Raw genomic sequence first — 17033 nt, forward strand, 5'->3', positions numbered from 1 at the left:
ACATTTTTCGACACAGTATTTTGTATTTGTATTTAAATACATTTTTCGACACAGTATTTTGTATTTGTATTTAAATACATTTTTCGACACAGTATTTTGTATTTGTATTTAAATTTCCATGTATTTATGCCCATCTCTGACTACCAGAAGGAGAAAAAGTAGATTGAGTTCACATTAATGGGAGCATCCAGCAAGACATACAGAAGATCAGATAGCAGCTGTATTCCTCCTTTTCTATTTGCTATCATTATTATTATTATTATTATTATTACTCAGACATTTTCTTACTCTTTTGCAGATATTTTCTGATCAAAGCAGTGAAGGTTGTTCTCAACCCAAGAGGTGGTGGTTGTTTAGTCCAGAGGTCTCTGAACGGATTGCAGCAGAGGTGAGTTTTTATTGCAGTCCATGTGAAGGTCATGTGAAGAGCAAAAGTGACTTTTCTCATTTTCTTTTCTGTATATTTTATGATATTGATGCTATGACTGTGAATGTCAATCTTAAAATAAAAGATTTGGTAAATCACTAAAATTTGCTCAGTGTCTTTATGCTATTAGCACATATTTAGTGCAGTTTTATTTCATGTATTTGCTAAATCTTTTTAAAGACTGAAACTAGTCTCCCTCTATAGCTTAAAACTGTCATTTTAAATGTTATGTAATGTTAGTTAGCTGAAGACAGAGCTCAGTCTCATCTTCTTCAGCTGTTTATGGGGAACAATCCTGAAGAAATCTTTTCTGAGACTGTCACTTTCCTAAAGATGCTCATCACCATCATGACCACAGCAGAAGACGAGTGGTGCTTCTCTTATGTTTACAAAAGATTGTGTTGCAAGAAGGCATTTGTGTAAAGAAATACAGTACTAATCTATTGATCTTAACACTATTTATTACACACAAAAAGAACTATTTACAAAATACAGTTTTCTTTTGAACCTAACAATATTACTTCTAAAGTCATTTTAAATGTAAATTCAGATCCTCCATTTTGGGTTCAGTCTGGGGAGTCCAGTGCTGTTCTTTACCAGGAGATCGAGGTGTTTGCCTGAATGCTGTAAAAAAAACATTAAAGACTGTTACTGCTACTGTCATACCAGTGAAGAGTTAAATCACCATCATATTTACATCTGAAACTTTCATGACAAACTTAAATATAATGTTGATAGTGAGATGTGCAAGTGTTTTAATAACTAGAGGTACATACTTCAGTACTGAAAGTCCTCTTCATTGACATGGGTGGACGAGGTTGCAAAGGTCTGGAGGGCGTGAACTTTCCCAGAAGTGGAAGAGACACTGCAAACCAATCAGATTCAAGACATAAAAACTTGCACACAATGCATTGAGGTAATTGGATATCTAACAAATTGAAGTTTATAAAACTCACTTTTAGAGGCACCTATAAGTGAAGATCCAGCAGGGGGCACACGGGTAAGAAAAGGTTCATGTTGAATCTTTTCCCCTTTGGTTACCATCCTATGTGATGTCAACTGCAAAAACATAAAAGTTAACAAGTTAACACTTTCCTTGAAGCTGCAAATTAATCTTGGTTGGAAAATATAACATTAATAAATAATAACATTAATAAAACCCTTTATACATTTTGCTCTGGCTTTCTTCTTATATTGTTGGATGGTGGGAAGCAACTCAAGCGTGGAAGAGACACTGCAAACCAATCAGATTCAAGACATAAGGACATAAAAACTTCCACACAATGCATTGAGGTAATCTGATATTTAACAAATTGAAGTTTATAAAACTCACTTTTAGAGGCACCTATAGGTGAAGATCCAGCAGGGGGCACACGGGTAAGAAAAGGTTCATGTTGAATCTTTTCACCTCTGTTGACCTTTGTGTGTGATATCAACTGCAAAAACATAAAAGTTACTGTTTACAAATTCACTTAAAGCTACAAAGTAATGTTGGTTAGAAAATGAACAAAAATCTGACTGTAAAGGACCATTTAAATAACTAGGTCAATTTCTTAATTTCACAGTGGAAGAAGAAAAATTAATTGACTTAATTAACTTTAACAATGCCTGTGAAATCGTATAAAACATACAAAGATTGATCCACATGCACAACTCAATGGATTGAATCAGACAGAAAGTTGAATAACATTAATAAAACCTTTTATACCTTCTGCTCAGGCTTTCTTATATTGTTGGACGGTGGAAAGCAATCCAAGAGTGGAAGAGACACTGGAAACCAAACAGATTCAAGACATAAGGACATGAAACTTCCACATAATGCAGGTAATGTGATATCTAACAAACTGAAGTTTATAAAACTCACCTTCAGAAGCACCTGTAAGTGAAAATCCAGCAGGGGGCACATGGGAAAGAAATGATTCATATTGAATCTTTTCCCCTTTGATGACCCTCGTGTGTGATATCAACTGCAAAAACACAAAAGCTGTTTACAATTTCCCTTAAAGCTGCAAAGTAATGTTGGTTAAAATGAACACAAATCAGCTAGGTACATTTCTTAATTTCACAGTGGCAGAAGAAAAATAAATTTATTTAATTAACTTTTACAGTGCCTGTGAAATCCTATAAAACACAAAGATTGATCCACATGCACAATTCAATAGATTGAATGAGACAGAAAGTTGAATAACTTTAAAAAAAACCTTTTATACCTTTTGCTCAGGCTTTTTTATATTGTTGGACGGTGGGATGCAATCCAAGAGTGGAAGAGACTCTGCAAACCAAACAGATTTAAAACAATGTATTGAATTGTGTGCATTAGCAGCAGATACACTAAAATCTAAAGAGGCCATGAAAACTTACAAGATGCATTGAGTTACTATGATATCTAACAAAGTTTGGCTACAGCTAAGAGATGTAAGGGATGAAATACTGTTATGTCTCGTATGAGGAGCTCACTCACCCTCGGAGTCATCCAGACCGGTTACTGAAGGCCCGGTAGGGGGCGCACGCATGCGCTTACGGTCAAATTGAGCCTTTGGGACACTGCGACCTCTGTTGGTCGTCGGAAGAGATGGCAACTGCAAAAACACAACGATTTCACTTAAAAATTTTATTAACAACATCAACTTCCTAATTTCACAGTAGAGTGTGCGAATGTCTTTAATTCTTAACTTTACTTTTTAAAAGTTTTAAACCATATTTAAACAACTTTTACAGTCACTGTGAATAGGCTTTCCTAAACATCCATATTTAAATTAAACTTCATTAATTAACTCAAAGAGAAGCAGATCCTATTAGTCAAATTAAAATACTCACACCTACCTTTTGGTCGGGCTTTCCATTTGGGACAGGAGGATCCATCAGTTTGCCATCTTTCTCAGCTAAAACACAAAAAGTCAATATTAAATCAATGTTTGATTAAAGCAACTCATGCACAGACAAAATTAATAAACTCTTTACCTGGTTGTCTGGGAATGGGGAAAATCCTCACCCCCTGACAAATGAGCGGCGGACCATCCGAAAATGATCTAGCAGACCTCCGAAAGTAATTCATTTTTGAGGCAAAAATTGGCCAAAAAAGTCAGAAATTACCAATCAAAACCACAAACTACTCGCGAGTCGTGAAACTGTGCTGATAAGTTTGAATGATGCAATTAGTTAATGATGCTAATTTCTAACAAATGCCGTAACCATGGTTACAGCTGCCCTAATTGTTTATCAAATACACATTAAAAATATTAACCTGGATAAATTATTAAAAATAAGTAATATTATAATAAGTATTATTATTTAAAGTAAACATATTCAAGAAAATAAAAAGTTATTAATGTAATTAATAAAAATAAAGAAATCTAAAGAAGCTAAAAAAGTATTTCTGATAATTTAATTTTAATGGTAATTTCCGATCATTCTTTCATCTACTTTAAAGTAAATTGTTCAAGCCTTTGTAAAACAAAAGGTGGCGAAGATTAAATTTTTTTGACAACGGACCGCAAATAGCAACTAAATGTTACACCTTTAGAAATAGGTGAAAATATAGCAATATAAAGCATGTAGGCTATTCAAGCATGTTTTCCAAAGAGCTGGAATGTCTGGATCAAATTTCACCAGTGGTCAATAGGGGACGCTGCCCCCTAAAGTTATCCAGAGAAGAAAGCCACTTTAACATGTTAATATTAAGTTAAATATATAGCGCAAATTGATACAAAAAAATAATAATAATTTAGTCGTACTATTCCACTGGAAGTCATATTATTTTTTATTTAAAAAATTTTTTATATGTATTTCGTTCATATGTGTGTGACACACTCGTTTGTTTGTTTGTTTGTTTGTTTGTTTGTATGTATGTAGGTCAGTAAACTTTTTAAAATCATGCAACTTTTTAAAAGCAAGCAGCCGCAGTCAGAGGAAACCCAATGGCAATAGGCTTGTTCGACTTCATGCGGTGCTGCCAGAACCGACAGGCGGATGACGTCAACATATCGCGGGAGCGACTCAGTAATTACACGTAGAAGCCTAATTTTGAATCGTTCTCGCGGTACTTCGACGTCAAACGGCTGTCGGTTCTCGCAGCTCTACATTTTTTTTTTTGATTCAGCAAACCTACTAATGGACTAGCTGAGCTAGTCTAGCTCGCTAAAGCTAATAAAAACAAAGTCATGCAGAACTCCGCCGAGTCTGTCGTAAATATTTTGGAGTCATACAGGGGGAGAGATAAAGTGGTGAGAGTTTTATTTAAACTACTTATGCATATAAATCTGAGAAAACTGAGATCTTCCCTATGTCCATACACTTGGAAGTGCATATACTGTAAAAGTTTTGTTATTATAAATAAGGCCTTATAGTGATTTGATTATCTTTTATTTCTTCTGGATTTAGATCAGGACTCTCTGCTATGGATCTCAACTAGTTGTTGGAGTTTCTTGTGGAACAGTGAAAGTCTCCTGCTGTACTCCATATAAACTTCCCTTGTAGACTTCATGAAGTGAAACACATTTCAACATGGCAGCGGGGAAGTGCTTAGGGCAGTTCGCCAGTGTGTCTAAAATTGACAAAGTGGACGCAGCCTAGAAACCTCGGTAACGTCCATCGTGGCCTGGGCAGAGGGTCTTGGGAGTTCAGGGCTGACCATTTCGGCCATGGCAGCTTCGTGGCCAGTGTAATGGGTCTATTGAGCTCTGGGGCAAACACTTTTTCTGACCTTAGAAACACAGGGAACTTAGGAACGACCATCTTGGCTGTGACACGTAACTCAGGGGACTCAGATTCAGCCATCCTGGTCAAGACAGAAAGCTCAGGACACTCAGGTTCAGACATTTTGGTTGAGACAGGAAGCTCAAGGGACCGAGCTTTGGATGTTTTGGCCGTTAAGGAAAGCTCAGGGGACTCAGGTTCAGGCACCCAAGCGCACTGATGTTCTTAATAAAGCACTTGCCCATAGACTACCAGAAGGAGAAAAAGTAGATTGAGTTCACATTAATGGGAGCATCCAGCAGGACATCCTGAAGATTTAGGTAGCAGCTGTATTCCTCCTTTTGTATTTGCTATTATTATTATTATTACTCAAACATTTTCTTACTCTTTTGCAGATATTTTCTGATCAAAGCAGTGAAGGTTGTTCTCAACCCAAGAGGTGGTGGTTGTTTAGTCCAGAGGTCTCTGAACGGATTGCAGCAGAGGTGAGTTTTTATTGCAGTCCATGTGAAGGTCATGTGAAGATCAAAAGTGACTTTTCTCATTTTCTTTTCTGTATATTTTATGATATTGATGCTATGACTGTGAATGTCAATCTTAAAATAAAAGATTTGGTAAATCACTAAAATTTGCTCAGTGTCTTTATGCTATTAGCACATATTTAGTGCAGTTTTATTTGCACTAAATCTTTTTAAAGACTGAAACTAGTCTCCCTCTATAGCTTAAAACTATCATTTTAAATGTTATGTAATGTTAGTTAGCTGAAGACAGAGCTCAGTCTCATCTTCTTCAGCTGTTTATGGGGAACAATCCTGAAGAAATCTTTTCTGAGACTGTCACTTTCCTAAAGATGCTCATCACCATCATGACCACAGCAGAAGATGAGTGGTGCTTCTCTTATGTTTACAAAAGATTGTGTTGCAAGAAGGCATTTGTGAAAAGAAATACAGTACTAATCTATTGATCTTAACACTATTTATTACACACAAAAAGAACTATTTACAAAATACAGTTTTCTTTTGAACCTAACAATATTACTTCTAAAGTCATTTTAAATGTAAATTCAGATCCTCCATTTTGGGTTCAGTCTGGGGAGTCCAGTGCTGTTCTTTACCAGGAGATCGAGGTGTTTGCCTGAATGCTGTAAAAAAATCATTAAAGACTGTTACTGCTACTGTCATACCAGTGAAGAGTTAAATCACCATCATATTTACATCTGAAACTTTCATGACAAACTTAAATATAATGTTGATAGTGAGATGTGCAAGTGTTTTAATAACTAGAGGTACATACTTCAGTACTGAAAGTCCTCTTCATTGACATGGGTGGACGAGGTTGCAAAGGTCTGGAGGGCGTGAACTTTCCCAGAAGTGGAAGAGACACTGCAAACCAATCAGATTCAAGACATAAAAACTTGCACACAATGCACTGAGGTTATATGATATTTAACAAATTGAAGTTTATAAAACTCACTTTTAGAGGCACCTATAGGTGAAGATCCAGCAGGGGGCACACGGGTAAGAAAAGGTTCATATTGAATCTTTTCCTCTTTGGTTACCATCCTATGTGATGTCAACTGCAAAAACATAAAAGTTAACAAGTTAACACTTTCCTTAAAGCTGCAAAGTAATCTTGGTTGGAAAATATAACATTAATAAATAAAAACAATAATTAAAACCCTTTATACCTTTGGCTCTGGCTTTCTTCTTATATTGTTGGATGGTGGGAAGCAACTCAAGCGTGGAAGAGACACTGCAAACCAATCAGATTCAAGACATAAGAAAACTTTCACACAATGCATTGAGGTAATCTGAAATCTAACAAATTAAAGTTTATAAAACTCACTTTTAGAGGCACCTATAAGTGAAGATCCAGCAGGGGGCACACGGGTAAGAAAAGGTTCATGTTGAATCTTTTCACCTCTGTTGACCTTTGTGTGTGATGTCAACTGCAAAAACATAAAAGTTATGGTTTACAAATTCCCTTAAAGCTGCAAAGTAACTATGTTGGTTAGAAAATGAACAAAAATCAGACTGTAAAGGACCATTTAAATAACTAGACCAATTTCTTAATTTCACAGTGGAAGAAGAAAAATTAATTGACTTAATTAACTTTAACAGTGCCTGTGAAAAATACAAAGATTGATCCACATGCACAACTCAATGGATTGAATCAGACAGAAAGTTGAATAACATTAATAAAAAACTTTATACCTTCTGCTCAGGCTTTCTTATATTGTTGGACGGTGGAAAGCAATCCAAGAGTGGAAGAGACACTGGAAACCAAACAGATTCAAGACATAAGGACATGAAACTTCCACATAATGCAGGTAATGTGATATCTAACAAACTGAAGTTTATAAAACTCACCTTCAGAAGCACCTGTAAGTGAAGATCCAGCAGGGGGCACATGGGAAAGAAATGATTCATATTGAATCTTTTCCCCTTTGATGACCCTCGTGTGTGATATCAACTGCAAAAACACAAAAGCTGTTTACAATTTCCCTTAAAGCTGCAAAGTAATGTTGGTTAAAAATGAACACAAATCAGCTACACTGTAAAAAAATTCCGTAGAAATTGCAGCTGGGTTGCCGGTAATTTACCGTAGATTTACATTTATGTTTTTTACTGGCAACATTTTGTTCAAAGTTAAATGAAAATTAAACATTTACAAGTCTTTATCTTTACAGAGTAAAACTAAACAAACAGCATCAAGCAAAACATTCTGGGAAACAAAATCTGGACCAAAAAACAGAAAAAGGTTGATGATGATTTCTGGTTCCCAGAATGCTTTGCATGAGGCTGTTATTGTATAGTTTTATTCTGTAAAGATAAAGACTTGTTAATATTTGAAATTTATTTAACTTTGAACAAACTCTTGCCAGTAAATAACATAAATGTAAATCTACGGTAAATTACCGGCAACCCAGCTGCAATAACATTGAAATTTCTACGGATTTTTTTTACAGTGTAGGTACATTTCTTTGATTGATCAACATGCACAATTCAATGGATTGAATCAGACAGAAAGTTGAATAACTTTTATAAAACCTTTTTTACCTTTTGCTCAGGCTTTTTTATATTGTTGGACGGTGGGATGCAATCCAAGAGTGGAAGAGACTCTGGAAACCAATCAGATTTAAAACAATGTATTGAATTGTGTGCATTGGCAGCAGATACACTAAAATCTAAAGAGGCCATGAAAACTTACAAGATGCATTGAGTTACTATGATATCTAACAAAGTGTGGCTACAGCTAAGAGATGTAAGAGATGAAATACTGTTATGTCTCGTATGAGGAGCTCACTCACCCTCGGAGGCATCCAGACCGGTTACTGAAGGCCCGGTAGGGGGCGCACGCATGCGCTTACCGTGAAATTGAGCCTTTGGGACACTGCGCCCTCTGTTGGTGGTCGAAACAGATGGCAACTGCAAAAACACAACGATTTCACATTTTATTAACAACATCAACTTCCTAATTTCACAGTAGAGTGTGCAAATGTCTTTAATTCTTAACTTTACTTTTTAAAAGTTTTAAACCATATTTAAACAACTTTTACAGTCACTGTAGGCTACCTAAACATCCATATTTAAATTAAACTACATTAATTAACTCAAAGAGAAGCAGATCCTATTAGTCAAATTTAAATACTCACACCTACCTTTTGGTCGGGCTTCCCATTTGGGACAGGAGGATCCATCAGTTTGCCATCTTTCTCAGCTAAAACACAAAAAGTCAATATTAAATCAATGTTTGATTAAAGCAACTCATTCACAGACAAAATTAATAAACTCTTTACCTGGTTGTCTGAGAATGGGGAAAATCCTCACCCCCTGACAAATGAGCGGCGGACCATCCGAAAATGATCTAGCAGACCTCCGAAAGTAATTCATTTTTGAGGCAAAAATTAGCCAAAAAAGTCAGAAATTACCAATCAAAACCACAAACTACTCGCGAGTCGTGAAACTGTGCTGATAAGTTTGAATGATGCAATTAGTTAATGATGCTAATTTCTAACAAATGCCGTAACCATGGTTACAGCTGCTTTATTTTTTTCTCAAATAAACATTAAAAATATTAACCTGAATAAATAATTAAAAATAAGTAATATTATAATAAGTATTATTATTAAAAGTAAACATATTCAAGAAAATAAATAGTTATTAATGTAATTAATAAAAATAAAGAAACCTAAAGAAGCTAAAAAAGTAGTTCTGATAATTTAATTTTAATGGTAATTTCCGGTCATTCTTTCATCTACTTTAAAGTAAATTGGTCAAGCTTGTAAAACAAAAGGTGGCGACGATTACATCTTTTTGACAACGGACCGCAAATAGCAATTAAATGTTACACCTTCAGAAATAGGTGAAAATATAAAAAATATAAAGCATGTAGGCTATTCAAGCATGTTTTCCAAAGAGCTGTAATGTCTGGATCAAATTTCACCAGTGGTCAATAGGGGACGCTGCCCCCTAAAGTTATCCAGAGAAGAAAGACACTTTAACATGTTAATATTAAGTTAAATATATAGCGCAAATTGATACAAAAAAAAAATAATTCAGTCGTACTATTCCACTGGAACTCATATTATTATTTATTTAAAAAAAAAACTAAATATGTATTTCGTTCATATGTGTGTGACACACTCGTTTGTTTGTTTGTTTGTTTGTTTGTATGTATGTAGGTCAGTAAACTTTTTAAAATCATGCAACTTTTTAAAAGCCAGCAGCAGCAGTCAGAGGAAACCCAATGGCAATAGGCTTGTTCGACTTCATGCGGCGCTGCGAGAACCGACAGGCGGATGACGTCAACATATCGCGGGAGCGACTCAGTAATCACACGTAGAAGCCTAATTTTGAATCGTTCTCGCGGTACTTCGACGTCAAACGGCTGTCGGTTCTCGCAGCTCTACATTTTTTTTTTTGATTCAGCAAACCTACTAATGGACTAGCTCGCTAAAGCTAATAAAAACAAAGTCATGCAGAACTCCGCCGAGTCTGTTGTAAATATTTTGGAGTCCTACAGGGGGAGAGATAAAGTGGTGAGAGTTTTATTTAAACTACTTATGCATAGAAATCTGAGAAAACTGAGATCTTCCCTATGTCCATACACTTGGAAGTGCATATACTGTAAAGGTTTTGTTATTATAAATAAGGCCTTACAGTGACTTGATTATCTTTTATTTCTTCTGGATTTAGATCAGGACTCTCTGCTATGGATCTCAACTAGTTGTTGGAGTTTCCTGTGGAACAGTGAAGTCTCCAGCTTTTCTCTGCTCCATATAAACTTCCCTTGTAGACTTCATGAAGTGAAACACATTTCAACATGGCAGCGGGGAAGTGCTTAGGGCAGTTCACCAGTGTGTCTAAAACTGACAAAGTGGACGCAGCCTAGAAAGCTCGGTAACGTCCATCGTGGCCTGGGCAGAGGGTCTTGGGAGTTCAGGGCTGACCATTTCGGCCATGGCAGCTTCGTGGCCAGTGTAATGGGTCTATTGAGCTCTGGGGCAAACACTTTTTCTGACCTTAGAAACACAGGGAACTTAGGAACGACCATCTTGGCTGTGACACGTAACTCAGGGGACTCAGATTCAGACATTTTGGTTGAGACAGGAAGCTCAAGGGACCGAGCTTTGGATGTTTTGGCCGTTAAGGAAAGCTCAGGGGACTCAGGTTCAGGCACCCAAGCGCACTGATGTTCTTAATAAAGCACTTGCCCATAGACTACCAGAAGGAGAAAAAGTAGATTGAGTTCACATTAATGGGAGCATCCAGCAGAACATCCAGAAGATTTAGGTAGCAGCTGTATTTCTCCTTTTGTATTTGCTATTATTATTATTATTACTCAAACATTTTCTTACTCTTTTGCAGATATTTTCTGAGCAAAGCAGTGAAGGTTGTTCTCAACCCAAGAGGTGGTGGTTGTTTAGTCCAGAGGTCTCTGAACGGATTGCAGCAGAGGTGAGTTTTTATTGCAGTCCATGTGAAGGTCATGTGAAGAGCAAAAGTGACTTTTCTCATTTTCTTTTATGTATATTTTATGATATTGATGCTATAACTGTGAATGTCAATCTTAAAATAAAAGATTTGGTAAATGACTAAAATTTGCTCAGTGTCTTTATGCTATTAGCACATATTTAGTGCAGTTTTATTTCATGTATTTGCTAAATCTTTTTAAAGACTGAAACTAGTCTCCCTCTATAGCTTAAAACTGTCATTTTAAATGTTATGTAATGTTAGTAAGCTGAAGACAGAGCTCAGTCTCATCTTCTTCAGCTGTTTATGGGGAACAATACTGAAGAAATCTTTTCTGAGACACTTTCTAAAAGATGCTCATCACCATCATGACCACAGCAGAAGCCGAGTGGTGCTTCTCTTATGTTTACAAAAGATTGTGTTGTAAGAAGGCATTTGTGAAAAGAAATACAGTACTAATCTATTGATCTTAACACTATTTATTACACACAAAAAGAACTATTTACAAAATACAGTTTTCTTTTGAACCTAACAATATTACTTCTAAAGTCATTTTAAATGTAAATTCAGATCCTCCATTTTGGGTTCAGTCTGGGGAGTCCAGTGCTGTTCTTTACCAGGAGATCGAGGTGTTTGCCTGAATGCTGTAAAAAAAAACATTAAAGACTGTTACTGCTACTGTCATACCAGTGAAGAGTTAAATCACCATCATATTTACATCTGAAACTTTCATGACAAACTTAAAAGTGTTTTAATAACTAGAGGTACATACTTCAGTACTGAAAGTCCTCTTCATTGACATGGGTGGACGAGGTTGCAAAGGTCTGGAGGGCGTGAACCTTCCCAGAAGTGGTAGAGACACTGCAAACCAATCAGATTCAAGACATAAAAACTTGCACACAATGCATTGAGGTTATATGATATTTAACAAATTGAAGTTTATAAAACTCACTTTTAGAGGCACCTATAAGTGAAGATCCAGCAGGGGGCACACGGGTAAGAAAAGGTTCAAATTGAATCTTTTCCCCTTTGGTTACCATCCTATGTGATGTCAACTGCACAAACATAAAAGTTAACAAGTTAACACTTTCCATTAAAGCTGCAAAGTAATCTTGGTTGGAAAATATAACATTAATAAAACCCTTTATACCATTGGCTCTTGCTTTCTTCTTATATTGTTGGATGGTGGGAAGCAACTCAAGCGTGGAAGAGACACTGCAAACCAATCAGATTCAAGACATAAGGACATGAAAACTTACAAACAATGCATTGAGGTTATATGATATTTAACAAATTGAAGTTTATAAAACTCACTTTTAGAGGCACCTATAAGTGAAGATCCAGCAGGGGGCACACGGGTAAGAAAAGGTTCATGTTGAATCTTTTCACCTCTGTTGACCTTTGTGTGTGATGTCAACTGCAAAAACATAAAAGTTACGGTTTACAAATTCCCTTAAAGCTGCAAAGTAACTATGTTGGTTAGAAAATGAACAAAAATCAGACTGTAAAGGACCATTTAAATAACTAGATCAATTTCTTAATTTCACAGTGGAAGAAGAAAAATTAATTGACTTAATCAACTTTAACAATGCCTGTAAAACATACAAAGATTGATCCACATGCACAACTCAATGGATTGAATCAGACAGAAAGTTGAATAACATTAATAAAAAACTTTATACCTTCTGCTCAGGCTTTCTTATATTGTTGGACGGTGGAAAGCAATCCAAGAGTGGAAGAGACACTGGAAACCAATCAGATTCAAGACATAAGGACATGAAACTTCCACATAATGCAGGTAACGTGATATCTAACAAATTGAAGTTTATAAAACTCACCTTCAGAAGCACCTGTAAGTGAAGATCCAGCAGGGGGCACATGGGAAAGAAATGATTCATATTGAATCTTTTCCCCTTTGATGACCCTCGTGTGTGATATCAACTGCAAAAACACAAAAGCTGTTTACAATTTCCCTTAAAGCTGCAAAGTAATGTTGGTTAAAATGAACACAAATCAGCTAGGTACATTTCTTAATTTCACAGTGGCAGAAGAAAAATAATTTTATTTAATTAACTTTTACAGTGCCTGTGAAATCCTATAAAACACAAAGATTGATCCACATGCACAATTCAATAGATTGAATCAGACAGAAAGTTGAATAACTTTAAAAAAACCTTTTATACCTTTTGCTCAGGCTTTTTTATATTGTTGGACGGTGGGATGCAATCCAAGAGTGGAAGAGACTCTGGAAACCAAACAGATTTAAAACAATGTATTGAATTGTGTGCATTAGCAGCACATACACTAAAATCTAAAGAGGCCATGAAAACTTACAAGATGCATTGAGTTACTATGATACCTAACAAAGTGTGGCTACAGCTAAGAGATGTAAGGGATGAAATACTGTTATGTCTCGTATGAGGAGCTCACTCACCCTCGGAGGCATCCAGACCGGTTACTGAAGGCCCGGTAGGGGGCGCACGCATGCGCTTACGGTCAAATTGAGCCTTTGGGACACTGCGACCTCTGTTGGTCGTCGGAAGAGATGGCAACTGCAAAAACACAACGATTTTACATTTTATGAACAACATCAACTTCCTAATTTCACAGTAGAGTGTGCAAATGTCTTTAATTCTTAACTTTACTTTTTAAAAGTTTTAAACCATAATTAAACAACTTTTACAGTCACTGTGAATAGGCTACCAAAACATCCATATTTAAATTAAACTACATTAATTAACTCAAAGAGAAGCAGATCCTATTAGTCAAATTAAAATACTCACACCTACCTTTTGGTCGGGATTCCCATTTGGGACAGGAGGATCCATCAGTTTGCCATCTTTCTCAGCTAAAACACAAAAAGTCAATATTAAATCAATGTTTGATTAAAGCAACTCATGCACAGACAAAATTAATAAACTCTTTACCTGGTTGTCTGAGAATGGGGAAAATCCTCACCCCCTGACAAATGAGCGGCGGACCATCCGAAAATGGTCTAGCAGACCTCCGAAAGTAATTCATTTTTGAGCCAAAAATTAGCCAAAAAAGTCAGAAATTACCAATCAAAACCACAAACTACTCGCGAGTCGTGAAACTGTGCTGATAAGTTTGAATGATGCAATTAGTTAATGATGCTAATTTCTAACAAATGCCGTAACCATGGTTACAGCTGCTTTATTTTTTTCTCAAATAAACATTAAAAATATTAACCTGAATAAATAATTTAAAATATGTAATATTATAATAAGTATTATTATTAAAAGTAAACATATTCAATAAAATAAATAATAGTTATTCATTTAATTAATTAAAAAAATTCTAAAGAGGCTCAAAAAGTATTTCTGATAATTTGATTGTAATGGTAATTTCCGATCATTCTTTATCTTATTGTCAGATCATCTACTTTAAAGTGAATTGGTCAAGCCTTTATAACACAAAGGTGGAGAAGATTACATCTTTTTGACAATGGACCGTAAAAAGCAATTAAATTTGACACCAACAAGAATGGGTGAACACATATAGCAAATATAAATCATGTTTTACATAAAGCTGGGATGTCTGGATCACTTTAAGGAAGTTCTAAAACTTAAAAGAAAAAATATGTATGCATATATACATATTGCGTATATACTAAGTTTTCTGATATACAGAACTTATTTTTTCTGTTGCACATTGAATTTCACCAGTGGTCAATAGGGGGCGCTGCTCCGTTAACTTAGCCAGAGAAGAAAGTCACTTTAACATGTAAAGATTTAGTTAAATATAGCATCGCAAATTGAAACAAATTGAAATAATTTAGTCGTACTATTCCACTGGGAGTCAAATTATTATTTATTTAAAAAAAAAACTTAATCAAAACTGTATTTCGTTTATATGTGTGTGACACACTCGTTTGTTTGTTTGTATGTATGTAGGTCAGTAAACTTTTTACAATCATGAGACTTTTTAAAGCCAGGAGCGGCAGTCAGAGGAAACCCAATGTCAATAGACTTGTTCGACTTCATGCGGCGCTGCGAGAACCGACAGGCGGATGACGTCAACGTACCGCGAGAGCGAGTCGAAATCACACGTAGAAGTCTAATTTCGAATCGCTCTCGCGGTACTTCGACGTCATCTGGCTGTCGGTTCTCGCAGGGCCGCATGAAGTTGAACGAATGTCACGTGACGTCATTCTTTGACGGAAGTAATCAACTCGGCTCGACTGCTTTGGTCTGACGTAATCATTAACCACTTCCTGTTCGAAGTCCTGTCCATTACTACGAGTCAACTGTGTAAAGAGTGCATTTTAACTAGTTTTAAAAACGCAAACGGGTTATATATGCTCTGCATATTTTTAGATTAAGCAAACCTACTAATGGACTAGCTAATGCTAAAGCTAATAAAAACAAAGTCATGCAGAACTCAGTCGAGTGTCTCGTAAATATGCTGGAGTCCTACAGGGGGAGAGATAAAGTGGTGAGAGTTTTATTTAAACTACTTATGCATATAAATCTGAGAAAACTGAGATCTTCCCTATGTCCATACACTTGGAAGTGCATATAAAGGTTTTGTTGTTATAAATAAGGCCTTACAGTGACTTGATTATCTTGTATTTCTGCTGTATTTAGATCAGGACTCTCTGCTATGGATCTCAACTAGTTGGTGGAGTTCTAGCGAGCAAGAACACTCAGTCTTCATTGGGCAAAAGTCTCTTGCTGTTCTCTGCTCAGTTGAGTCAATGCAGAACCACACTGAGACTCTTTGATGATCTGTCCATGCTGGCATACTCCACAAGCTATGGGTTCGGAGCCCCGGTGAGGTCACCAAACACCTGCTAAATGTAATGTTGTAATTTTGAGAGAGAGTCTTGTGTATGGTCATAAATGTCTGTTTCTCAGGAGGAGGACTCTTTGGTTCGGTGGATAAGTGTATTGACTAATGTAGCCGATCAGCTGTATTACCCTTGTGAGCATGTAGCCTGGGCAGCAGATGCAGAGCTCATCAAAACCCAATCTGACAAGTGGTGGGTGCTGAGCACAGTCCTATGGGGGTCGTCCCTGCTCCTGAACATCCTCAGGTAAAGTTGCACTGGATTGAATTTTACCATATACAATCTTGCCCCCCCAATGTTGATTATATGTTTTCTCTTGGTTGTTTATAGATCCATTAGACTCATATTGATTATAAAGAGGAAAGCGCAGAAGTGCCAAAGGTCAGGCTCAGCTGACAGCAGGTGCGTCTCTTTTTAAGCATGTGGAGTTCAGGTCTGAATGGTGCATGTTGTGCAAATGCTAATTGATATTGATCTTGCCTGAATGACAGGGAGGAGGTGTTTGCCCATAAAGCTAAATTCCGGCAGCAGATCAGAGGGGAAGTGTTCGGTATCCTGAGCAGCCTGGCAGACCTGAGTAATGCCATTCACTGGATGCCCCCTGGATTTCTATGGGCTGGTCGCTTTCCTCCATGGATGGTGGGACTGATGGGTACAGCCTCCTCTCTGATCGGTCTTCTGCAGATGAGCTCTAGTGAGCAAGAGCATGTTTCTGACTGATGAATTGTGGGATGGTTTTACACATATAAATCATTGTATAAGATAAATAACTTGTCTTTAAATGACTGACTGCTGCTTGCTGCGGTGAATGAACGCCACCTGGGATATAAAGAATAATAGTAGTTGTTTAATATATGTGCAAATAGTATAGAATTACTGACAACGCTGTATTATTTTAAAATTACTATTATTAAATTGTAAACATATGACACATAACAGAGTAAAATATTATATGTAATTGTATATAGTTTAATAAATGTATAAATAATGCAGATGCCAATATGTAAATATGATTTTACATTTAATTTCAAAATAAATTATTTTTACACAATTGTTCTGGATTTTGCCAATATTAACATTTGATGCACTACACACTTATTGAGCAAGCACAACAATGTGAATCAAG

The 17033-nt window shown here is 36.2% G+C and overlaps 4 protein-coding genes across 5 annotated transcripts; 1 reads left to right on the forward strand and 3 right to left on the reverse strand.

Moving 5' to 3' along the window:
• Positions 1-973: 973 nt before the first annotated feature.
• On the reverse strand, positions 974-3482 carry LOC135719364 (uncharacterized). Its single transcript, XM_065242054.1, has 12 exons — positions 3389-3482; positions 3251-3309; positions 2889-3006; positions 2638-2699; positions 2534-2548; positions 2292-2394; positions 2136-2197; positions 1761-1863; positions 1597-1661; positions 1384-1486; positions 1204-1292; positions 974-1051 (listed from the first exon to the last, which is right to left on the reverse strand). The coding sequence occupies exons 1-12, from the start codon at positions 3480-3482 to the stop codon at positions 974-976; spliced, it is 951 nt and encodes a 316-aa protein (XP_065098126.1).
• A 3039-nt stretch (positions 3483-6521) lies between these two features.
• Positions 6522-9015, reverse strand: LOC135719365 (uncharacterized). The gene is made up of 10 exons (XM_065242055.1): positions 8922-9015; positions 8784-8842; positions 8433-8550; positions 8182-8243; positions 7492-7594; positions 7336-7397; positions 6968-7070; positions 6810-6874; positions 6596-6698; positions 6522-6535 (listed from the first exon to the last, which is right to left on the reverse strand). The coding sequence occupies exons 1-10, from the start codon at positions 9013-9015 to the stop codon at positions 6522-6524; spliced, it is 783 nt and encodes a 260-aa protein (XP_065098127.1).
• Positions 9016-10100: 1085 nt separating this feature from the next.
• On the forward strand, positions 10101-16958 carry pex11g (peroxisomal biogenesis factor 11 gamma). 2 transcript variants are annotated; one of them, XM_065241787.1, is made up of 5 exons: positions 10101-10163; positions 15705-15890; positions 15975-16153; positions 16238-16309; positions 16399-16958. In XM_065241787.1, the coding sequence occupies exons 1-5, from the start codon at positions 10101-10103 to the stop codon at positions 16625-16627; spliced, it is 729 nt and encodes a 242-aa protein (XP_065097859.1). In that variant the 3' UTR covers positions 16628-16958. The 2 variants fall into 2 exon arrangements, with proteins under 2 accessions (XP_065097859.1, XP_065097858.1); XM_065241786.2 differs by lacking the exon at positions 10101-10163 and adding an exon at positions 15304-15552.
• LOC135719346 (uncharacterized) lies at positions 11664-13964 on the reverse strand. The gene is made up of 10 exons (XM_065242036.1): positions 13887-13964; positions 13532-13649; positions 13281-13342; positions 12936-13038; positions 12780-12841; positions 12412-12514; positions 12248-12312; positions 12050-12152; positions 11870-11958; positions 11664-11741 (listed from the first exon to the last, which is right to left on the reverse strand). The coding sequence occupies exons 1-10, from the start codon at positions 13923-13925 to the stop codon at positions 11664-11666; spliced, it is 822 nt and encodes a 273-aa protein (XP_065098108.1). The 5' UTR covers positions 13926-13964.
• Positions 16959-17033: the final 75 nt, after the last annotated feature.

Source organism: Paramisgurnus dabryanus, chromosome 14 (genome assembly GCF_030506205.2).
Source record: "Paramisgurnus dabryanus chromosome 14, PD_genome_1.1, whole genome shotgun sequence".
Taxonomy (NCBI): domain Eukaryota; kingdom Metazoa; phylum Chordata; class Actinopteri; order Cypriniformes; family Cobitidae; genus Paramisgurnus; species Paramisgurnus dabryanus.